The sequence below is a fragment of the Podarcis bocagei genome (assembly GCF_964188305.1).
Source record: "Podarcis bocagei genome assembly, chromosome: 10".
Lineage (NCBI taxonomy): Eukaryota > Metazoa > Chordata > Lepidosauria > Squamata > Lacertidae > Podarcis > Podarcis bocagei.
This window is the reverse complement of record NC_138135.1, coordinates 43,858,793-43,884,110: the sequence shown is the minus strand read 5'-3', so window position 1 is coordinate 43,884,110 and position 25,318 is coordinate 43,858,793. Positions and strand designations below refer to the sequence as shown.

General features: G+C 40.9%; 1 protein-coding gene across 5 annotated transcripts in view; it reads left to right on the top strand.

Annotated features, from left to right (window-relative positions):
* Nucleotides 1-25,318, top strand: part of ACSS3 (acyl-CoA synthetase short chain family member 3) — a 73,529-nt gene that overhangs the window by 16,454 nt on the left and 31,757 nt on the right. For all 5 annotated transcript variants that reach the window (XM_081211235.1, XM_081211234.1, XM_081211233.1 and 2 more), the window contains exons 4-11: nt 584-718; nt 1,039-1,179; nt 3,095-3,175; nt 3,753-3,848; nt 5,625-5,776; nt 7,967-8,070; nt 16,864-16,959; nt 19,856-19,919. In XM_081211235.1, coding sequence (XP_081067361.1) covers nt 584-718; nt 1,039-1,179; nt 3,095-3,175; nt 3,753-3,848; nt 5,625-5,776; nt 7,967-8,070; nt 16,864-16,959; nt 19,856-19,919 — 869 coding nt within the window. The remainder of the gene's footprint in view (nt 1-583; nt 719-1,038; nt 1,180-3,094; nt 3,176-3,752; nt 3,849-5,624; nt 5,777-7,966; nt 8,071-16,863; nt 16,960-19,855; nt 19,920-25,318) is intronic.

Sequence of the window (25,318 nt, the reverse complement as noted above, 5' to 3'; positions counted from 1 at the left end):
TTCTGCCAACCTAGCAGTTCGAAAGCACCCCAAAAGTGCAAGTAGATTAATAGGTACTGCTCTGGCGGGAAGGTAAATGGTGTTTCCCTGCGCTGCTCTGGTTTCGGTGTTCCATTGCACTAGAAGCGGCTTAGTCATGCTGGCCACATGATCCGGAAAAACTGTCTGCGGTGCGGACAAACAGCGGCTCCCTTGGCCTGTAAAGCAGGCTTCGTCAACCTCAACCTTCCAGATGTTTTGAGACTACGATTCCCATTACCCCTGACCACTGGTCCTGCTAGCTAGGGATCATGGGAGTTGTAGGATGAGCGCCACAACCCCAGAGTTGTTCGCGACTGGACTTAACTGTCAGGGGTTCCTTTACCTTTACCTTTAAGGGAGGTGTTGTTTGTATTGGATCCCAGCTCTCAGGAACAGCTTAGGGATCTGACTGGAATATGGTTATTTACAGGAATTGGAGGCAGGGCTCCTCATTCCCTAGCCTAATCTCAAAGTAACTTGTGAAACAACCCAAAGACCCATGATGATATTGCCCGTTTCGAAAATAATATTTTAACTGATAAAGCTCTCTCTCTTCTTTTAGCCCAAACTGGTTGTAACGGCAACTTTTGGAATAGAACCTGGAAGAAAAGTCGAATACATACCACTTTTAGAGAAAGCATTGGAGATGATAGAGCACCAACCTGACAAAGTTCTGGTTTATAGCCGCCCTAACATGGTAGAGTTACAGCAAATACTTTGACACACTTTCTTGGACTATTCCCTTCCCTTCATAATTTCCCTGAATATTTAATTGGAACATTTCATTTTTACGATACTTAAGTAACATTTATTTTTCTCTGTGGCAAAACCTCTATTGCTTTACTTGTTTAAAGCTTATAATTTTGTAAGTTTCAGTACAGCTGCTAAAAGTCATGTGGTAGAGAAATCAGGCTTATATTTGGTGCTCCACAAGGAACAGCTAATTATTTCTGAGCCTTTCTTCTTGTTGTTAAATCCAGTTTAAATGGTTGCAGTGCTCTGTCTCTTGACACGCAGGGAGATGTTGATCTTAAACCAGGGCGTGACCTGGACTGGCATGAAGAAATGGCGAAAGCAAAGCCATGTGACTGTGTCCCTGTCCTTTCGGACCATCCACTTTATATTCTGTATACATCAGGAACAACTGGCACTCCCAAGGTAGGCCCTGCCTTTCAGTATCTGTGACCAAATTATGCTCTATTCCACATGAGGGAGAATTTAATTAAAAGGCTGAAAATGTTTTCCCAGAGCTTAGCACTCATAAAAGATTAGTGTTGTTGGAGCTGACTTTAATCGTATTTCATTACTCCAACATCACTTTTAATGTCTGAAGCGGTGTTGTCAGTGAATATTTGAGCCACTTGGATTTTTCTTCCCAACCAAAGTATTCCCAGCCTGCTGCTGCACCTTGCAGCAGTTCACCTTGAAGATCCTAGGTAGCTCCACTGTGTCTCTGATCTTCAGATTCTCTTGATTCTCCCTAGATGACACCACACAGCTTTTTTTTTTGGGGGGGGGGTCCTGTGTTGTGCTGGATCAGGATAAGATCAAAGAAATAAGCTCCTGTGTCGTCATGGCATTTGGATGAAATCGATGAAGCAGATGAAATAAACCACATGAAATATATGGAATAGCATGTGGGAAGAAGCAACATCAAAAGATAGCTTCTCAAACATAAACAAGAAGCAAGAGGAAAGTTTACAGCAACATATAGCTAACTTGAATAGACTAGATGAGGAAAGGGATTGCTAGCAAATGGTCCATGAGGAGAGATGGAGAATGGCCTGAGATTAGGTGTGAGGAACGTCAGGCCCAGGAGTGTAGTGCGGCCCTCCTGGCCCTCCTGTCTGGCCCTTGGGTTTCTCCCCAGATGTGGCGCTCAGGCTGAGGAGAGTCCCCCACCTTAAGCCTTAGCTAACAAGAAGCATCAGCAGCTGTATTTGCAAATGACTCGCACAAGTGGCTGGCGAGGCTTCTCACCATCTCATGCAGGGATCGGGGGTGGGGGGCAGATAGTTTTATTTATTTAATTTAAGCCATTTCTACACTGCCCTTTGATTCAAAATCCCCCACTAAGGTTTACAGTAACTAATAGGAACACCAGAAACAGTGGAAGGCATTTCTGAAAGTAAACACAGCGGATGGAAAAAATACATCCGAGACTAAAAGCTTGGGGAGTAGGGGGGTGCTTTTGCCTGGCACCTTTGAAAAGAAAAAAAGAGAAAAACCTGTGCATAAGTGCCTGGAAAACCTTGCTGGGAAGAGGACTACAAGAGAGATGCCATAGACAAAACGGTTTCTTTCCTCTGTGCCTACCTCTGAGGGAAGACCTTAGCCTACTGAGAAAATAAATGTGTCCGTATCCCATGAATGAAGCAGTGCCAACTTAGATGTGCAAGACACTCTGCTATGTATCTGGCTAATTGTGCTCCCTGTAGTATCCAAAGCCATATCCTGTCAAGTACCGTAACACAAAACCAGGAAAACTAGGGACAGTGTTCTAAGGAAAGGCAAGTAGTGAGTTTTCCTCTCTCTAAGAAATCCCAAGTGGAGACCATGACAAGTCAGATGCGTGGATTTTCCAGCCTCTGCTGTTCTCACATCTGGACTGTGAGATCTGGAAGGGTTCAAGCAGAACTCTTCTGAAAACATCAGTATCTGGGCGTGTATGTTCTCTGTAGTATTTGGACTGAAAACTGCTAGTTTTTATTCAGTTACCTGAGGTTCAACATAAATCTTGTAATGTTCTTTGTAAGTTCATTAGGGCCAGGAGCCTTAGGTTACTGCAGTGCAGCTATCTGGTTTCAGCACAATATATAGGATATAAACCAAATTGCAAAGAGCAGTTGCTTTTATTTTAAAAGAACAGCAGTCCACACCTCCTCGTTGCAGAGATAAAGTCTAAAAGTAAAGGCCATTTCTGCTATTCTGAAGGGCTCCTAGGAGCTAAGGCGAGGGTTGCAAATTGCTTCAGAAAGTTAAATTATGGAAACAGTAATTTTCCTTATGGGATGAAGTTTCAGGGCATAATTTATTTACAAACGATCTTAATTTCACATTGCTTCTCACTTAGGGTGTTGTTCGACCAACAGGTGGCTATGCCGTTATGTTAAACTGGACCATGTCAGCTGTATACGGCCTTAAATCTAAAGAGGTAACTTCTATTGATTTATTTTTCATTTTATAAATTGTTTCCTGTGAAATATCCCAAAGTGATTTAATAATTTTAAAAAAGCATATTTAAAAACAATTTCAAGCACACTGCAGAGAGATTCAGACTGGAATTTAAAATCTCCACTTAAAAGGCTTGTTGGGACAGGAAGGCATTTAGTAGGTGCCAAAAAGATAAGAGAGATCATGTCTGGTGTGTTACAGAAGGGTAGGTGCCACCACACTAAAGGCCTGAATCCTACATGGTTTCTGTAGAAGGCCTTCCCTGTAGTGCAGTGACCAGCTGGGTATATAAACCAGCTCTCCTGGTTCCAGGCTGTATAGGGCTTTGAACACCAGTGCCAGCACCTCCCACTTCACCTGGTAGCTAACTGATAGGCAGTGTGAGTCTTTCCAGGATGGTGTCATATGGTAGCAATATTCCGATGCAATTAGCAGTCATGCTGCAGCATTTTGCACTTGCTGCAGCTTCTGGACCAACCTCAGGGACAGTCTCACCTAGTTCATGCTTATGAAAAACTGTGCTTATACTTAAAAAATAAAATCTTTCTTTCTTTTAGGTTTGGTGGGCAGCATCTGATTTAGGCTGGGTGGTTGGCCATTCTTATATCTGTTACGGACCTCTCTTGCACGGAAATACAACGGTTTTATACGAGGTGACTGTTTATTCTAATGTCTGTTATTTAATTACTTTTATAGGCTAAATAAGCTCTCAGAGAATTCTGGGGAAAAAACAAAAAACAGAACACCAATGCATGTTTTACTGTTATGTAAGTTTAGCATGGGTTTGACATGACTGTTCTTCTGCAGCCTCGTGTGTGGACTGAGCTGGTTCTTAAATGGCCAGGGAAGCTCTGCCCATCCAAAGGAGGCAGAACTTGGAAAGTCACCTACTGTCCTGGATCAGGAAGCAGTGGAAAGCCATAGCCTCCCACTATGACAGTCAGTGAGCCTGAGGACCTTTCCTCTTCTGTGTGCTAGAGGAGGAGAATGGAAATCTTTGCTTCTGGTTATAACTAAAACCACAGTTTCCCGTTGCATTCAAATCTGGGAAACTGAGGTTTGTTTAAACTGTACATACTGAGAGCCAACCTGGAATCAAGTCTTGAGTGGTAGGAGGCTTTAACTCTTTGGCACGAATAGGAGCTTTTTCCAATAGTGGGCACATGTGGGCTATCAGGATTTTGACCACAGCAGGTGGCAAAGAATTAAAACCACCTCCACCAACCATCTCCACCACGGAGTTGCAGTCTCAGCTGGGGCATTCATTCCTGCTATTTGCTTTAAAAAACCCATGCATACAATGTGCAGGAAATGTCTAATGTCGGTGCATTGGCTCGTTTTTGAACTTACATTCCTGGCTTCATCTAAGGAGGCTACATTGGACTTCACATCCATATTTGTGAAGTACCGTGTTTTTGATCTTTAAGCCAGGCTTGATGAAACCTTTGGATGGGTGTTCAGTGATCTTTTCCCCTGGTTGTCTTTTTCCTCCTACAGCCCGGTGATTGAGTACATTAAGCTCCAATATGCAGGAGTGTAGTGAACAGGAAGCTGCTTGCCTGCAACAGTTGTTCTTTCAAGTGTGCATTCTGTCCAGTTTCACATCCTTCCTTCCATCCTTACAACAGGAGACTTATCGAGGCAAAATAGCTTTTTTATTTCTAGATATCTGGAAGAAATTTGGTGTGGAAGCTCTTCATCCCATATGTGCTGTTTTACTGTGTATGGATGAGGGATGGGTAATCAACCCAACTTTCAGAGCTTTCTACAAAGTCCTGCCAGTGGTCTGAACAGGTGCTTTCCTGTATGCTCAGACCGCAAAGTGAATGTTGCATCTAGCTAATTATGTTTGTTAGCCTCCTAGCGGAGTTCAGAGATGTAGGAAGTCACAGCTTGTTAAGGATCTGCTCCTGTAAGACAGCAAAACCCGGTGGGTCAGGCTGTTTAATCCCATATTGATTCCTTGTTGCTTTCCTTTGTTTTCGAAGTACTGTGTATAGATAGCCAAGGGAGGATTAGTTTTACTTCTCACATACCAGAACAATTCAGAGACAACTCCTTGTGAGGATAAAATGGTGTTGATGGTGTTGCAGCTATATACAGCCCTTTAAGTGTCTTGGAGAACAGAAATGTAAGTGAATAAATAAGAAAACATTGGTGCTAACACAGCCAAGAAATTGAAATCTCAGACACATTTCGTATCTGAACGTAGTGCATTTCTGAGTGCACCATAAGATGGAACTGAGCCCTTAATGGAGCAGCAAATGGATGCTTTCCTTCTAGTTGTATAAAGGCAATTTACCAGTTGCTTGAATACACTGCTGACAAGTTGATAACTACTGTTACATTCAGGACTCAAATCGCAGAAGACTCATGGAACACTTTTACCCAATGACAACTTTAAAAACACCTCCCAAATCTCTTTGTAGGGGAAGCCTGTGGGAACGCCAGACGCCGGAGCTTTTTTCCGTGTGCTCGCAGAGCATGGAGTCGTAGCCTTGTTTACTGCACCAACTGCAATTAGAGCAATCCGTCAACAGGACCCTGAGGCTAACTTGGGGAAACAGCACAGCCTGACAAGGTGAGTTTAGATTAAGCCAGAAGCTTGTTTTTACTCACTATCGGAAATAAGCCCCAAGTGTATATCTCGAGTTCAGCCAGCTGTAAAGATGCTATAACAAATAGGTTTTGTGTGTGCATATATACTATGGCCATAGGTACATACAAATGGTCAAACCATCACTGCAGTGTTTCAAGCTTTCATTCCCCCTCCTTTCTCCCTCAGAATGCACCAGTTTCCTCCTTTTCTCCATTACTAGTTTGAGCAACCCATCATGTACTGTGACATATTAATAGGTCGAACTATGATTTGCACAGACCATGGTTTGCTGACAAAGCAGAACTGGAAATCATGACATGAAGTCGGCTTCAAATTCTAGTTTGGAGATAAAGACTTTCCAATACAATAATACCATAAAATATTTGTTATAAGAAAGAGAAAGATGTAACCAGCCATCTGAGCCTAATCTGTTTTGACCTTTTGAGCTTTTGCAGTGACAAGTGATCAAAATTGGTAGTTTGGCAGCCCCAGAAGTGGGTTCAGAATGGAATATATCTCAGGCTTCTTCTTAAAAATTAAAATATCCTATTATTTTACAATGAAATCCCTTTTATCTCCCCTCCCCCATATAAACACACACTGGATAGGGCTGCATATGATGACTCACCATCTGTTTTTTACAAAAATGTTCAGATGAGAAACCCTGCAGTCCTCAGACAATTAAAGCCTGAGGGGAAAAATGATTCAGCTGTAATTTCCAAACAATAAAGTGAAAGTGTGTTGAATGTACATACACAAAACCTCGGCTAAATAAATCCTTGTTAACACATTATTTAGATACTCACCAATATTACACTTACCCCAAACTACTAGCCCTCATACCAGAAATTTTGTTACCCTTTAAGGCAAGGGTGGGGAGTTGCTAGCCCTCCAGATGCTGGACTCCAGCTCCCCTCAGCCCTAGCCAGCATGGTCAACAGTCAAGGATCATGGGACCTTTAGTCCAGTAACATCTGGAGGGCCATAGTTTCCCCACCTGGTTTAAGGCATCACAGGCCAGCTGTTTTTAGTTATGAATGTTTGTTGTGGAATTTACTTATTACAGATACTACAATCTGAAGAAGATATTCTGGGAATTCTAGCTATGTTGTTTATGACTGTACTGTTTGCTGCTTAAATAGTAATGATTCCTCAGCATCTCTGTTTACCAGAGTGGAGGTAGGATTTTGTGTAGCTTCCAAAGTGCCAATGAGGTGGCCCTGTCTTATAAATAAAGTGCTGAAGAGGCCAAAATGCTGTAGCAAGGAGAGAAGAGATCGGCTTGCATAGGTTTGAACATGCCTTTTATCACATTAAACCTAGTATGCATTGTTCTACAAACAAAAAATAAATATTTATGGGAGCTCCTCTGCATAATTCATCTGTAGCTGTTCAGTTGCTGACATAACATATTCTCTGTTTTATTCTGCCATTTTATGGACAGGTTTCCTATGTGTCTCCCTCCTTATAATTTGCAAGTGTCTTTTTGCCATTTGTAAGACGCATGCCATTGTCATTTCTCATATACCTGTCAATGGTCCTATTTATTTACTGCTTAGCTCCCAGGATTCTACCATGAAGAGTTTGTGGAAACCTCCCTATTGTATGCTTCTTTCTCTACCCCTCTCAGAGCCTGCACTGGGAAGATCCTCCTTTTACAATGAATTTGGTACTGCAATGATTTCCTGGGTAGGGCTGACTCTACCATTAGGAAGAGTAGGGCAGTCAACTCAGGCAGCTGATACTGAGTGTCCTGAAAGGGTAGCAAATTTTTATTTGCTGTGTTTTTACTCTCACAGAGAGGAGTTTGGGGGATTTTCTGCTTCCTTCACCAAATTAACTTGGCCAGTCTTGGTTCTGTGCTCTTGGGGAGGCAGTTGCTAAGTTGCTGTTTCACTTCAAGCAGAAAAAATGCCCTGTCTCAGTCGTGCCCCTGGAAGAGAACCCACTTTACGATGGATTTTTCTCAGCTAAGAAGTGTTGCAGCTACTTCTGCTAACTGCAGCGCATGCTAGTCACCTCAGAGCTCCCTTCAGCCGTCTGTTAAATCAGCTTCATCTACAGGGAAAGTCCATAGCTTATTCTTCAAAGCACGCACACAACACTTGCCTTAGTGTGCTTATCTTTTTTATATTGCGGAGACATGCTGAAAATAATCTTTATTTGAAACAGGTTCCGAACACTCTTTGTAGCTGGTGAACGCTGTGATGTGGATACGTTAGAATGGTGCAAGAAAATCTTCAAGGTTCCGGTTTTGGATCACTGGTGGCAAACTGGTGAGTTCTGTGCATTTATAGCCACCTTTCCGAATAAAGTTTTTGTTTTCAAGCCAATTGATATGTAGAGCTTTTTGCTCTTCTGTGAATTTCTTATTGCAGCTGAGAATAGTTGGGATTCATTCCTCATTTGGCCATGGACTCCCATGGCTGTGGTTTAACTTATTCTCTTCCTAATTTCATTTGGGGCCCCTCTTACTATTTTTCTAGTTTCTTTTCTCACAAAACTGAGCTATTTGGTTTATTTTGGAACTGGGAATTATCTGACTATTCTTTTACTGGAAAAAAGACATGCATCATTCTACTTATTAATAAAGTGAATGCAGCCCCAAATGGGGCTTGCTGGAAGCAGCGACCAACTGATTAGAACTTAGCTTGCAGGGCTTTCTGTATTTCTTCTGTTGCCCCTGCGGGCAAAGAAAGCAGGATTTGAAGCAGCCACCAATTAGCTGATGCTGCAAATCCCACTTTCTTTTCCCACCTGATTTGAAATAAAAACCACACAAGGAAATGAAGATACTTCACCTGACTTCATGGTGAAACCAGGTGATAGAAAGGTGGGTATTCCCATTCAGTTGCCAAACTGGTCTGCCTGCAGGTGAAATCTGGATCCGAATTAATTATCCTAAAATGTTTAACAAATATATTACCCCAGTAGATAGACCTCACATTCCCATTGCTTCCTGGTGCTTTAAATTCTCTCCCACCTGCTGTTGGTTCAAAGTCTTGTTACTGCTACACTGACTGGGCTCTGTATATTCCTCTGTCTCTCATCCTTCAATACACAAAGGAAAAGAACGCACAGGAAAATCTGTCAACATTCCTGATAATGCCTCTTCAGATGATTAAAGGTTGGGGAAATAAAAAATATATTCACTCAGTGACAAGAAGACATAAAAGTAGGTGCCAGGAATGCTTCCTTGGGGAGAGAATTCTGAAAGTGGGTCACCACAACAGAAAAGAGCTTCAGCCTTTTGCTCAGCAGGAGTTGCTTTTCAGCTGATGCACCTTTCTGGATTTCTCAGTGCCAATCAGCCTGCAGCAGCTGGGCCCAGTTCGTTTTCCTCCTGTCCTGAAAATTCAGCAGTTTGATCTCTTTTCCTCTACTGAGGCAGAAGAGCCTTCCCAGGATCTCGCCAAACAATTCCAACTTTCAGTTTTGCCTCCTAGTCCCGATCCCTCCTCTCCTTCTGGTGATGATATATTGGCTGGAAGCAAATAAATAAATAAATAAATAAATAAATAAATAAATAGATAGATAGATAGATAGATAGATAGAACCCATTTCTCCAAGTGGTCTGCACACAGGAGCAGTGTAACGTTAGAGCCATAAACTCAGTGAAAATAAGAATTGCCCCCCCCCCCCGATTACTTTTTATGAAAGCGGAGCCACAATTGTAAAGGAAAAAATGGTTAGAAAATGATTTAGTAGTAGTGTCTGTGATAATTTTGCCTTCAGTTCAGCTAGCATACTATATATTGGCTGCAATTCCCTACTATCTCTTGTCTGAACGATGGGCTATAATAATATCTCCAGACATATTTTGCCCTGCAAAAAATCCCTAGTCTAAAATACTGGGGAGCTTCTACCAGTGATGGACCAGAGGGATGACTTCGTATGACAAAGCTACCTGTGTTCCTACCAGACATGTGCGTTTATTTCTTCTGTATTGCATAGACTCTGTAGCAAGGGCAGCTAGCATCACCATCTGTCCGTCTGTCTGCCACTTTCCCACAAAGTTGTGCCCTAGGTGGTTCACAACAGATCAGGTGAACAATTAAGTGAAACAAATATATATGAAGCAGTATCATCAGTAAATAAATACAAACAACAATAACAAAAATCCATATAGGTTTATATAAAACAATGATCTAATTTAGCAGCTTAAAAGTAAGAAGGAAAGAGGATTGAGGCCTAACACAGAAACTATACACACTTTTGTATGTTGCTTTCAATAATATATGCATCCACGAACACTTTACCTTAGTATATGCATTTTTGTAAACGTTACCTGAGTGAAGATCTGCTGTACAAAATTCAGAAAAGTGGATGGCTGTGCTTTTATGGACGGTGGAGCTTCAGTTTGGGAATTATTTTTGGAAAATGTGAAATCAGTAGGTTTACCTTTAAGTACAAACTGTATTACATTTCTCCTCCATCCCTAGTGCCACCTAAGCCAGTTGTAGAGTTTCAGTGTTAGCCTGTCTTCCCCATCCCTCTGAAGATCTCCCCTCCGCACTCTGCCAGTCTTATTCATTATAATTGTGAGATTGGATTGTATCCATTCCACCTCACTTGTCGCTGATGCTGCATGTAAGTTAAGCATGTATCAGGAATCTCTTCAGTTCCTCTCAACTGTTTAAGCTCAATCGCTTCCTCTTGCCTCTGCCCCTCTTCCTAGCCATTATGTCATTACTCTGATTGTAGGGAAAGGAATAGCTAAATCACATTCAGACATGATTTTGATCTCAAAAGTTATTTTAAGATCCACTAGAAGAATTGAGTTGGAGGGGGTCACTTTTAAAATCTTATTTCCATAAGCGAGAGAAGCTGTGACAGCCTCTGGTTTTATATATTTCCTCTGAAAATGTTACAGGCTGCTGATGTCATTCGTGTTGCCTGGCAACACTTTTTTTTTCTAGTTCAGAGACTGGAGTCCTCATTAGGGTAAAGTAGATGGTTTTACTGATGATTTGAGAATAGGGAACTGAGAGTTAAGCTCCATGAATCTATTTTATAGAAAGAATAATCCTTTGCAAGATTTAAGGCAGCCACAGCGGAGCCTTTGTTGCAGAGAGAGCAAGAAGCAGTTTATAAAACACTAATCCCTGCTGTAGATAATTTTTACCCAACTAAAATAGTTAGCAGCCCAATCAGTCTTTTTCATCTTTATGGTATTAGTCTGACTAAAGTAGAAACAATGTTTTCTGGACACGATTAAATTGTAAATGAGATATGCAATTACTTTTTCTAACATCAATTTGCATCTAATGTCCACTGTGCAGCATTATAAACATTTGCAACAGAGGAAGCTAATAAGATACTTTGATTGAATTAAAACTGGGAAACACATATTGTAATTATGTGCATGAAAAAAAAGATTGTGTCTTTATTATGCAATGCATGATACATACTGGAAGTAAATAATGGGAGAGATTTCCGAGGTGATTCTTTCTCCCTTAGTCGGAGGAGAATGCTGTAGTTTTTCTGCCTTTCCTTGCCTACAACATAGTAGTTGTCTGACTGCTTGCCTCTTCCTTACATCTTCTGTGGGGCAGTGCTGGAGTCATGCATGCTATGAAAGAAGGGAGCCTGGTTGACCCAGAAAGAAGAATAGGATATAAATGTACAAAATTACAGTTTGAGACTTTTTCAATTAAAAAGCAAATGGATATACATCTTGATCATCTGTGGAGGGCTTCCATATTTTAAGGCGGAAAGTAGGGATGGGAATGGAGAAAAAAATGCCCTGTTGCCTCCCCCCCACTCCCCATTTTTCCTATAAGGTTTGCTCAACTTAATTAGCAGATTCCACAGATTGGCTGATGTGGAAGGATACCGCAAAGGACCAATCAATAGGGAACAGATCTAGTCGTTCAGTTGACAGATGTTCTATTGCTTTACACAGTGAGGCAGAAGGATGCTGCCTTCAGACCTTTCATGCTCCTGGAACATCCTCTCGCTTTTGCTTCATGGGCTTCAACTGCATCCAGCCTGCTTCCGCTAGACTCCCTGACTCCCAGGCAAACACCTGGCCTTTTGGCTCTAAGGAGCATACACATGGCCCCTCTGCTGGAAAATGATGCACAATCAGGACCTCTTTATAAATAATGTTATCTGTATGTGGAGATACACATGGGTCTTTGTACTGGTGATGATCTGAATATATGGTGTGCAGTGTTTTCTCCACAGCAGATAGACGGTTTGTGCAGTAGGTGTGCATATAAACTGCCAGTAATGTATGCTACATGTGACAGAAGAATCAGCCTTTCATATATTACAGCATAAAACTGCATTTCCCCCAACACAGATGATCATCTCTATGTTTGAAAAACCTTACTTGTACAGTAGGGAGTTATCCTTCAGAAGGACGAATGTTTCTGCATGGTGACTAGCCTGCTCTCGTAGTGATCTTTTGATTTGTCAGTTTGTTCTGCAGGCCTTTCCTAAGGCTCCATAAAGTGAGCGACAGAAACGGGGGCCAGAAAAACCAGCCCAAGTTAAATCCTGCCTATTTCAACTAACCACAGCGATTTAAGCAAAGTAGCTGGATCAGAACTATAGTTTTGCTTCCTTCATTTAGGTCATTTTTCTCAATCTGTATAGTGGGTAACAGTATAAAACATTTTATTCCATGAGCGTTCAACAAAATTGTGCATATGCTGTAATCACGCTTGAGGGCGGCATGAGAAGGAGGCAACAGGGCATGTGCCACCCTGTGGGTTGGCAGGGTGTCGTGAGGAATGTGCCCCCCTAAAAACTGTGCCCGGGGTGACAGCCCACCCTGCCCACACTGTGCCTCCAATATCTAGTAGTAACACCTGTGCATACATCAATGTTGCAGTGGTCACCAACCCCATCCCAAAGCATTTCTGTATTGGCACAACAAGTCTTCATGCGAGGTTGGAAGTATATTCCCCCGTAAAATGACTAAATCCACAAGGAACCGTACAGAAACAAAAAAGTCTGCCGCTGAAATGCTCTCCTGTTTTAACTGATCCGTGGAAAACTAGTTTCAGGAGCTTATGAGCCCACTAAAATTAGCACTTAAATTTATGGTACTTACTATAAAAATCATATCTGCCGTGCAGTACCCTGAGAGTAGAATTATTTCTTGCATGAGTTAGCCTCCTATTGATTTTTCACGGGTGCCATAGAAGTGGATCAGAGAGCCATAGCACTTGTACCCTCAGGTATGTTGAATACTAAAAATAGAACATTTTGTACAGATTGCTGAAGAATATTCAGTTATAGAGTAGCTATGTTTGGATATCCTTACTATCTAGAGAATGGAATTTGTTTTTGAAAGGAAATGAAACAAAATGACATTGGAGAAGTATGTTGTTTTAGTGAATGGATAGACAGCACACTAATTTAGTCTCTCTTGGTACATTTAACCTTTATTAATATTTGGGATCTTTTGATTATTGGTTTGTGAGGAATCCTGTGAGATTCCCTGTGCATATAGCCTTTAAAAATATGACTTAATTTATTGCCTTTGCTGACAGAATCATTGCTTTGCAGTTGTCGTAGTGATTTTCTTGCCGTTAGCTCTCCTGATTTCTGACAGCTTGTATGTGTAACAGAATTAACTGGAGTCCACAAAGTGCTTTTTCAATAGTGATAACAAAGTTAATAATAGTTCTTTACTTGGCAGGCTTTTATCAAGGTAGATTTGGAGAGCAAGAAACCAAGTAGGCTAGAGCAGGGGCTGTTGAAATTTCTGTGGGAACTACAAAATACCCGTTTCACAGAGGAGGACCTAGACATGCTTAGCTTCTTTCTCCAAAACAAAACAAAACAAAACAAAACAAAACAAAACAAAACAAAACACCCAGTCAAAACAACTACATTGGCCACTAGCCATTATGACAGTATTGTCCCTCCACTGTAGGAAAATATGCTTATGTTGTGCTTATGCTTATATTGTGCTGCAAACATCCCATAGGCAACTGACAGGCCATTATCTGAACAGGGTAGTGGACTATATGGGCATTTGGTCTAATCCAGCAGGCCTATTCTGTTCTTAAAATGAGGGGGGGGGGGGGAAGAGCAATGAGAAATTTACCTTTTCCTATGCCACCAGTGAAGTTGTAGCATAATTTGATTGAGACCGCTGCTGTTTTTCAACATCATGCTGTTAATAAGTTCATTAAGGACGATTTCATCCAATCTAATCCCTTGGAATGGAACAATGGTGTCTTTTTCAGGCCACACATGATCCTTGCATCATCTGTTAGCCAAACCTGCTTTCTGCTTCATTGACAAAGTTGATATTTATCAAACATCTTAACTAAAATTACAGTGGCGCTTTATTGACATTCACTGGGGGGGGGGGCTGTTAACAGCTTGAGGGTTTGTTTTTTAAATGACAAATCTTGAAATTAATTTAGTGTGTGTTTTAATCCTGCTCTGAGTAAGCAGGATGGACTGTGCTTTTGATTATGGCAATGATTTCTCATTACAAAGTTCTCATTACTTCCATGTTGTTATAAACATACAGCATGGTCGTGAAAGAGATGCACCTACAGATTTATGCCAATGGATTTGTAACTTTTGGATAAGGAATCTATATATAAATGACTAAATGTATCTATATATAAATGACTAAATGACTTAAGTAATTAAACAAGTCGCTTTAAGACTAGAGGAGCTTGAGGCAGTAACAATGTCCATTAGGTCAAAAGCTGCTATTTTTTACTTCCCTGAAATTGGAGTGAAACTGATGATTGCTGAGACCTATTTACATGTACTGTCTTAATGTACATGTAAACTATATTAATGTTGGGTTCCTAACCTGGAACAAGGAGATTAAAGCAAAAGAGCTGCCACTGTCTCCAAAGCAAAGGCTGGCAGAGATTAACCATCAACATCATGTTAGTTGTGATGGGTAGAACTACAGCAATTTAAGGAGTTGCTTTATAAACTAGAAGGTTCAGCTATGTGAATTGGTAAATTTAGTCACTCAATGTAACCTTTTTATATATGTATTACAAAAGTATGCTTGACTGCCATATGTTTGCCTAAATCAGGCATCCCCAAACTCCAGCTGTTTTGGGACTACAACTCCCATCATCCCTAGCTAACAGGACCAGTGGTCAGGGATGATGGGAATTGTAGTCCAAAAACAGCTGGAGGGCAGAGTCTGGGGATGCCTGACCTAAAGGCTTAAAGGAGTCCCGCTGGAAACTTCTGTTGCTCAGATCACATTGAGACAAGTGTGAGCTTTCCCTTGGCTCCTACCAATTTCTTGAAACCTTATGGGTTGCATCACAGAACTTTAGTGTATGCTGCAGTTTTTTGTTTTCATCATTCTTCTTGTTCCTTAACTCTCTCATTGAAGCTCCATGTCACCTTCTTTTGCCTTCCTCCCACCTTCCTGTTTCTTTATTCTTGTCTATGTTCCATTCCCCTCCTCTTTGGGTTTCACTTCCTTTTCATCTCTTCTTACTACTGCCTTCTCTCTCTCCCTCCTTTCCATTTCTCCTTGCCAATCATTCATCCTTTGATCATTTTCAAGTGCCTTTTTAAGGCCTTGTCCCTGGCTTACGTATTCTGCCCTTTCCCACTTAAGACTCTTCAAGCTGTGGCATTAGCAGCTTCTGCTGCTCTTATCTCTCTTGTTTGTGATTCTGACCCCTTGGGCAGCTTTTCATGCAACACAGCTGCCTTCTGAACTGGCCTCTGGTGTAGATTGCCTAAAGGAAGGATTTGGTTTTTTGAATTTCCAATTTGTCCTTGGTTCATATTCAAGGTTCTTTACTTCTTCCTGTGGTGTGTTGAGGCATGAACACAGAGGCATCTTCAAGAATGGGCAGTGGGTATGGCCTAATAACTGGAAGTTTGCAAGTAAATGGGTACAGTTGGGTGAAAATTCTGAACTTCTTTAATTTTCCAGAATGATGCTATGTGATAATGGAGGAACTTACTACCTTCCAAGAGGAGGTAAAGACCTCTCCCCTAAATTTCGCTGCATTGTTGCCAGCCAATTCTGACTAGTAGCTGCAGTGAATATACATCTGGGAAAGGACAAAAACCCCAAACAAATAAGCATTTAGATCGATATACAAATGGCAAAGTAACCAATTTCCAAAACCCCAACTTATTAACAATTTGACACCCTTTGGAAACTAGTCATGAGAGTCGAAACAAAATTAAAAAATTCCATGCATGCACATGAAAAATAATAATTGTGCATGCACACGAAAGCTCATACCAATAACAAACTTAGTTGGTCTCTAAGGTGCTACTGGAAGAATTTTTTTTTATTTTGTTTCGAGTACAGCAGACCAACACGGCTACCTACCTGTAACTAGTCATGAGAATGTCACAGATACTTATCAGTGTTCAGTTTGCACTTCATAAAACCTGTCATTCAAACTTTGCTTCAGGTAGCAATTTCAATTCCCTAGTAGCTTTAGAGGTTTAATTTAAATCCTTGCATAATATTTTCTCCCCTGCCCTGCACCACCAAGAACTCCTTGTTGCAGGAGCCCTGAGAAACTGATCTTAACAGGAGTCACTTAAGCTATTAATAATTCTGGCACTACCACCAAAGCAGACGGGCATGTCAGTGATCCATTGCTTGCTCTTTAGTTGTCTTTTTGAGGCCAAGTGAAATTGGTAGCATGATTCATGTGCTTTCCTGAACTGATGTCTGCTTGAGATGTAATTTCACAGGACTGGCCAGATGAGTCTCCTTGAGATCCTTTAGGGCAATAGCGCCAGTTTCATGAGAATCCTTAAAGCTGACTTGCCATCTAAGGGCTGCTTACAGTAATATATCACACATGCTGTTTTCTATGCATCTAAGCTCAATGGACAAAAGCAACTCAATTTGTACACAACCACACATTGTTGATCAGATAGAATTTGGTATCTGCTCAATGCTAAAATGGAGATTAGTAATATATTCCGTTTGAACTCATTTTGTTTCTGATAATGACAACTATCATTACTTTGCATAGAAGGACATTTTCTTATAATGTGGGTCTTAAAAATGCTTGATTGATCAATTAATATTAAGTCATTAACTACCGATCTTATGATATGTTCTGCTTCTTGTTTTACAGAAACAGGATCTCCAATAACAGCTTCTTGTGTTGGCTTAGGAAACTCGCTAACTCCTCCCTCAGGACAGACAGGAAAACTGGTGCCTGGATACAATGGTAAAGTTATTACAGTATTATTATTATTCCTGTAGAATGCCCTCCTATCAAATGTCAAGGAAATAAACAACCATCTGACTTGTAGAAGACATCTGAAGGCTGCTCTGTATAGGGAAGTTTTTAATGTTTGATATTTTACTGTGTTTTCATTTGTTGGAAGCCACTCAGAGTGGCTGGGGCAATCCAGTCAGATGGGTGGAATAATAATAATAATAATAATAACATGTATAACATTATGATACAGTATTGGCTTACCAGCTCTAAGAAGCACATGATTCTTCACAGGGTGCAACACCAAGACGATATTTAAAGCTGAAATGCTGCTGTATTTAACAGCTGAGGACCAAACCCATTATTGATCTGGCTTCCTTGGCCACTTTAATTTTTTTTTGTGTAGCAACATCTCCATTTGTCAGAACACACTTCAGACAAGTCCTCATCAAAACACTTTTTTCCCCTGTTCTCAACCTGCTGCTGTCCAGTTTTGGAATTACACCACGCCCCAATAATTCCCTAATGCAGCAATAACCTATATTCATCATTGCTAGCAGGCATAACAGACTGTAGCATGGATGGGTGTTGCTTCCATTTTCTGCTCGGAAGTCACCTTGAATGAACCAATCCATATGGGCCGCCACATGTGGGTCAGTAGTTCTATAGGCACAGAAGCCCAAGGAAGTCACTTATGGGCTGAATTGAGGGAGGAGATGAATCCAGAAGCCTGAGGCCACTTCTGCAAACACAAATCTTACCTTGTACATGACCCCACCTCCTGGGCAAGTTGGGTCTGCTTGTGAAACTGGAAAAGCGACTGTTTTATCAGCCTAGCCCAAAAGTTCACAGACGCCTTTGTATGTGGAAATGCTTCTTGAGTGTAGATTTTGTTATTTATGGCAAAGCTAGGGCAGCCTCTGCATATAATTGACTGCTTTTAATTAAAGGGCTGCCGCTGTGCTGTTTCTATTGTGTAATTATTGGTGATTTTAAACTGATTTTATATATGTATATACTGGTAGTTTTAATTCTATTTTTATCAATGCTTAATTGTATTTTAATATCTTTTTCTACGTTTTTCTATGTTTTTAGTCCACCAGGGAAGGCGTGGTATAATAATAATAATAATAATAATAATAATAATAATAATAATAATAATAATAATAATAATAATAGGAATATGTGTCCAGAGTTGTTTCTGATGTTGTACTGGGTACTTTGTGATTGTGGGAATTCTGGGTGATAGACCATTCCCACACCTTCCTGCAGCCTTCCTCCTTGGCTAGGGGGACCCTCCAGAGCAGAGAGTACAAGGGGAGGAGAAATGGAAGCTGCCTTGTGTGAAATTGGATATTGTTCTTTGTACATGCATCAGGAGTGCCAGCAGAAACATACACAGGAGGCCATGACATCAGAGGGCAATTGTCCTCATCAAAACTGCCATGTACTCTGTAATGCCCTGTTTGAGAATATGAGCAGTGAACAGATGTCCCCATTTCAGATATTGGTTTTTGATCTCTGTACATTAAATAGCACTTGTGTGTTTTATAGTGTGTAAAGATGTTGCTAGCTAGTCTAGTCAGTGATCCCCAGAAACATATTTTTTTTTAGTGAAAGCAAATGCCCATTGAGCTCCGCAAGTGTCTAGCTGTTTTTAATTTAAAGTTACCTGTTTTCCACTTATATCAGGAAGGCAGCCTTCTGCAGAGGCTGATATTTGAAAGGAATGCTAAGCACATTACCTTTAATGTTCAGCATTAAAAAAAAAAAAAGATTGCTGTAGGAAATGTAGGCTTTGAATCCGTATAAAGCATGAAAGGCAGTAGCTGCCTCTAGCCAGGAAAACAACTGAACAGAACATGTGCAACCGTAAGATTAGGAAAGCTGCAATATTTTCATAACTAGAATTATGGTTTGACCAAAATTATCTAGGGATTAACCTGTTCTTCACATGTAATTGATAGTGTACTCCTATTCATATTTACTCAGACATAAGTCCCATTAAGTTCACTGGGACTTACTACCAGGTAAGTATTACAGGGTTGCAGGCTGAGATAACTTTAAGATCAGTTTCACTTGCCTGAGAATTGCTCAGTTAATTGGAAAGGAAAGAGTTGACTGGTTTTGTAAAACAAAGAAATGGGGCAGGATCGATGAAGGTTGAAAAAGTGCAATGTTTTCTTGCCCTTTATTGGCAGAAGAACTAATAATTATGAGGTGGAAACAAGATCAGACTTGGTGCACTAAGTCAAGAATGAATGTGGGGCATGTACACTCCTTTTCCACTCACACACTGGGTTCAGCGCTTCTAGTTAACTTTAAACCACAGTTTCCCATTACATCCAAACTAATAAAGAAGGTTTTGCTCTACAGCAGATAGGAATGAAGTGAAAAGTGGGTGAAGTGACTGGTGTTGGGCTGAGACAGGAAGTGCAGTGACTGTAAATATATACCCTCTGGGCTCTATTTGACCTTTAAAGACAGATGAAATTAGGTGAAAACTGCCACTTTTTGTAAATTACCATCTAGAACCTCCAAGTGCTCTTTAAACTGCATCAGCTCCTGTGTAGTTGTCTGTGCTTGTTGCTGTGCCTTGCATCTTAAACCACTCTAAAAATAAGGTATCTCTTGCCCTCTGATAAAGGTAATTTACATTCCAGCTTTGTCCAGCCTTCCTCTGAGTTGAATCTGTAAATTAAAACTAATTTTTCAGTCTGATCTGCAAAAACAAGAGCCCCAAGATAGCCTAATTGGGCACTGCAAATGTTTTGTAATTGCTTTCCTCAAGTTGTGTTTTCCATAGCAATTAAGCTCGAAGCTTTCCTCTGTCTTGAACACTAGTTAAGAGGGGAGGGGAGGAAAAAAATATTTTTTGTGAATCCTTTTGTTTTTTTTCTTGCAGTGATGATTCTGGATGATGACAAGCAAGCTGTAAAAGCGAAGACTTTAGGAAATATTGTGGTGAAGTAAGCAGCCCACAACCTTTCAAGGGATTAATGCTGTAAAGTGACAGGAGTGAGCCAAAACACTGTGATATAATTGAATATTGAATGAATATACTTACTGATACTGACCACAAATATTACCCCTTTAGCCAGTAACATCTTCTACCACTCTAGAGTTAAAACAAATTTATTTTGACATACGAACTTCCCTCTCTTTTGCTCAATTAGGGGCTCTTTGCAGAGGCTGCTTGCTGCTTCATTGATCTGTTTCAGCTTCTGTAACAGTACCATTGGAGAATACTTGAAAGCCAATCCTCATTCCATGTGGGAGCTTAATTGGAATTGAAAGAAAAGGTCCAGGCTTTGAAAGATGCCATTGCAGAGAGGGAGAACTGGTTTTGTAAAGGCCAATTCCAGCTAGTGCAAATTGTGAGTGTTGGGTGTGGTGATTCATTGCTTCTGAGTCCAGAATTAGGGTGTACCCCAAGCGTCTCTGGTTCCTTCCTCTCTGCTTCTGAGAACTGTACCATCTTTGTCATTGTTATGGCTGGTTGGCTTCCTAGAGAGAATGTAATCCACATCCTAACACAGGAGGTCCTCTGTGTATTTCTGGGGCACAGCCTGTGCTCTTGGTTGTCTTCTCCAGTACAGACCTGGGAATCTGGCAGGTTGCTGTCTTTATGAAGTCCCACTTGTTAAGCCCCCTTCATGCATTGATCATGATTAACTGCAAACTTGGCTGCACCAGTGGCGCCAACTACTCTGATGTTGCATGGCTTCCTTGACCCTGCCTGCAGTTTCAGATGTTGAGCAAGGGGCACCTATGCTCCTAGACGTCCACATGTATAGGTTTCTACAGATGGGGTCTAGTTAACACAGGGTTCTTTGGAAACCTAGGCATGTGGAGGCTTGCATGCATGCTCTGCTCAGACACTCACTCTTAAAGCATGAATGTCAGGACCGGGTGGGATGGAAGCTGCATGGCCTTTCAGCTTCTGGTGCCATGTCAAAACATTTAACTTCCCCTGGCCTTTTAAATGACTATGCTTGTTCTGCACTATAATTTCACAATTCTATTGCTGCCTCTCATAGTTTTTAATTCATCATGAATGTTGATTTTTGCTATATTTGCTGGTGTGAACTGTTTTATTTATTGCCCTAGAAACCATTGGGATGAAGGGCAGTCTAGAAATGAATACATGAATAGACTCCTATAGTCCCACACACATTTACTTGGGAGTAAGTCTCATTTAACTCAGGCTTATTGCACAGTATTGTTCTGTCTGTGCTTCAGGGACTCTGGCATGTTCTCTCACCGAGTGTCAAATTTCCCCCCACACAATCTGGTGAGAAGAAACAAAATTTTCTTATGAGTGAAAAATTCACCTAGACTACCAATTCTGACATTGGTTTTCCTCATGTCCTCCAATTACTTTCATAATGCACACACTGAATGGAGACAGAATTTATGTAGGAACCAACCCATTATTTTTCTGTTGTGGTTCTTTCATATTAGCCTATGATTCTATTATTTTGCATCTCCAACCTGGTAGGTTCATGAAAGAATAATATCTTGCATAGCATCTTTACACAATGTGAGCTTGGTTTCTCATCTCCTTTTCTGCTTTCCTACCTGTTTTTCAGTTTCCACTGCTTCTCCTTAGGAGCTCACTAAGCTTCTGCTACCATGGTACGTGCTATTTGCATTTTTTGCCTGATTTGCTGGTAACACTTGAGGTGACTATCCTTTTACTCAGCTGATTATCACTGTTTTAGCTTCAGCTTTTCCTATTTTCTGCATTTCTGTTGCTAATTGACAGCAAAGCACATGTTTAACTAATGCTCGGAGGCATTACTGCTTTTATAGGAGTTGTCTGGACAATGTTGGATCACAAATGCAACATCTGTGGTTGCTTTACATGTTATCTTTTTCGACACAAGTGCCAATCATGTAACATGCAAATGGAAGCACCTGTGGCTGTTATCAAAACACAGTGCTTGCATTTGCACTTAATGTTAAGCCAGACTTCCAGACAGAATGAACTGCATGCTGGTGCTCACTGCCCAGTTTCTCCAACTTCGCTCATCCCCTAGTGCAAACAGGATAAACAAACCAGCAATAAACCGAAGCTTCAAATTGGTACCAGTAATGCCTTGTTAGGGATTCAGAAACCCATAACCCATGGCTTAGATGTAATGGGAAGCCAAGGTTTCCTAGTTGGCTATCTCGCTTATGTCAGTAGAGCAGCAAAGCAACATGCTCATTCCTAATAACCCGCAATAAGCCATTCTGGTTTATTGTTTTATGCAAATATGGGCACTAGGCTCTTACTGTTGATGAGTAAATTCATCACAGCACTGTACTTTGCAGTGAAGGGGAAGGTGCTTGCTCCCACATCAAAGTTTAAATATATATATAACTTGAATACTTGTTGGTTTTCCCCACAGGAGAAGGTGGAATGTAAAGGCAAGTCTCTGTGTGTTTAAGTGTGCATGCAAAACATTTTTGCACCTTTTCAGTTGCTTGTCAAACATAGCTGGCAATGTTTGTATGCGTTCATTTTTTGTTATCATTAAGGCCTACACAGTGTGTTTAACAAAGTGACTGGCATGCTGCCAATTGCTTAAATATTAAACAAATCTAAGGTACCCCCCCACCCAAAAAGCCCCCCAGTTTGGTATGATACTTTTTATAAAAAATGTAATCACACCCTAGTGTTTCCAAGGGAGGCTAATTCCAATAAAGTTATCCTGAGGCGGTTTCTTTCTTTGTTTTGCAGTTGTACAAAACACCTATGTTTTGTTTTGTTTTTGGTTTTTTTTTGAAAATTTGCATGTTCAGAGCATCAGTAGTTAGAGGAGCACACTGGTTTAATAGTTCTAAGGAATAATGCTCTTCCGTAATTCTCCATGTTGACAGACAGGGTGCAACTTCAGTATAGTTTGCGTTAGAATGTAAAACTACTATCCAAAGCTTTAAAATGCTGGAGTAACTTTGGAATTAATCTCTAGGTTTTTGTGGGCTTTTTCTTTTCTTTTATACTAATAAATGATGAGTGTAAGCTTGGCCTTTCAGGCAGCTGATTTTCTGATGATTTCAGGAAAGGTCTTAATCTTAAAGTTTCATGTTGCTTTCTTTGCAGCATAGCAGGCACCACACTTTCTGCACATATTGTCTCATTCCTGCTACAAGCTAACATTCATGTAACACTAAACAAACCAATTAGTGTCTAAAGTGCAGCAGGAATTTTGCCTTTGAAAAACCTCAAGAAGCACTTTGTAAATATGGATGGAGGGAAAAAATCAGGGTTTGGGGGGGTGTAACAACACATTCTTCTAAGACTTAACTATTGCTAAGTAAAATGTCCTTACAAACTTTTGCATTTTCAGTTATGTATGCATTCCCATTACACATATCTATTCTTGTTACATTTGATGTGACCCTGTTGCAAATCACCAGATGGAATTAATTTAACACCTTTTTTATTTCTGCTGTATTGCATGTCAGCTTTTAAAAATTATTATTTTTGGAATTCATACGGGTGAAAGTCTGTGTGTGTTTGCCTAGAGGTGATGGGCTCTCTTACTTAATGGCTAAGCTGAAAGGAGCAGAATAAAACCAAACAAAAAAGCCCCAGGGGAATCGTTAATGGCTCTGTCAATGAGAATTGTCATTCCTCTCTGTCACAAGGACTTTTTAGACAGTTAAATAAATCAACGGTGCAACTATGTTACCGGTTATGAATTACTGTCCTGTTGGTACCCTGAATGCATACAAGGTAACTTCTGTTTCCTGAAGGTTTCATTTAATACAGATGCATCTTGTCATGAGATTAGAAGTTAGGCAACTTTTTATTCTCAACTCTGTTGGAATTTACCATTGAGCCTGCTTCAACAGGAATTGTAACCCAAGGTTCAGTGCAGCCAAGGTACCTCTTATCCATGGGTAGGCAAACTAAGGCTTAGGGGCCAGATTCGGCCCAATCGCCTTCTAAATTCGGCCCGCGGATGGTCCAGGAATCAGTGTGTTTTTACATGAGTAGAATGTGTCCTTTTATTTAAAATGCATCTCTGAGTTATTTGTGGGGCCTGTCTGGTGTTTTTACATGAGTAGAATGTGTGCTTTTATTTAAAATGCATCTCTGGGTTATTTGTGGGACATAGGAATTCGGTCATTCCCCCCCCCAAAAAAATACAGTCCAGCCCCCCACAAGGTCTGAGGGACAGTGGACTCGCCCCCTGCTGAAAAAGTTTGCTGACCCCTTCTCTTATCCTTCAGTATTGTGCAAAGCACTTGAAACATTTAACCACCTTTGGAAGCAGTCTTCTCCCCACTGCTCCTGGAACACCAAACAAAGGTTGTGGGTAATGGTAACGTAGTGAGCTAAGGGGTTTTGTGATGACGGAACCTGTGGCTGTAGATGCCTGAAACAGTTATGATATCATAGAGCTTTTCACAAGCGTTCTAACTTGTCAGCGATGAAAGCTATTTGCAGAGTGCTAATAGTCTCCTGCGAAAGAGTGTAAAAGTCACCCGAGTTGAGATCAAGCCTCACACATTCCCTATCCCTAGGAAAGGAATAGGCAGTGTGGGGGAAAATGAGGACTGATGCTGAATGGGAAGAGACAGAGAGAGATGCTAAGGGGACAAGGGAGCCAGAAATGGGAATGTCAGTGAAATGGAATAAGCTGTCATGTGAACATGTAAGCTGTCAGGAGGGACTGTGAACTGTTGAAGAGAAGAGGGTTGTTTGAAAAGGAAGCCTAAAGTGCCCAGGACCACTGTGTAGAGGGCTAAGGAAGTGTAGGCCAACTTCACTCTGGGTGCCCTTCATGATTAGAAGTTTGCGTTGTCTTGGGAGTGTTATTCTCCCCTCTGCTTTTTATCATTAGCTATGTCTCTATTTTGTGGCGGTGAATTAGATTTTAGGCAGAGTGTAACATACTCCCAAGAGGAATACTCCCTTTTAGGGGGACATCTCCTTGTATTTTTCCACAACAAATTCTAAGGTCATTAAAAAAAATGGCTGTTATTGTTAAAGGAAGTTTGAAGAATATTGATGGGTTATCTGGAAAACATCAGTTGATGCCGTTTGCAAGCCATTGATTTATGACAGTGTCAAACAGAAAAGTGAATTCAAGGGGAGCCTTCCCCTCCCTCACTTTTTTGCTGAGATAAATGGGAATCTTTCTCATGCCCTCTACCACAAAAAGTGTGCCTCTGAAGTTTTGTCACTTAACTACAGTGGTACCTCGGGTTAAGAACTTAATTCGTTCTGGAGGTCCATTCTTAACCTGAAACTGTTCTTAACCTGATTTCTGTTCTCATCCTGAAGCAAAGTTTTTAACCCGAGGTACTATTTATGGGTTAGCGGAGTCTGTAACCTGAAGCGTCTGTAACCCGAGGTACCACTGTACTC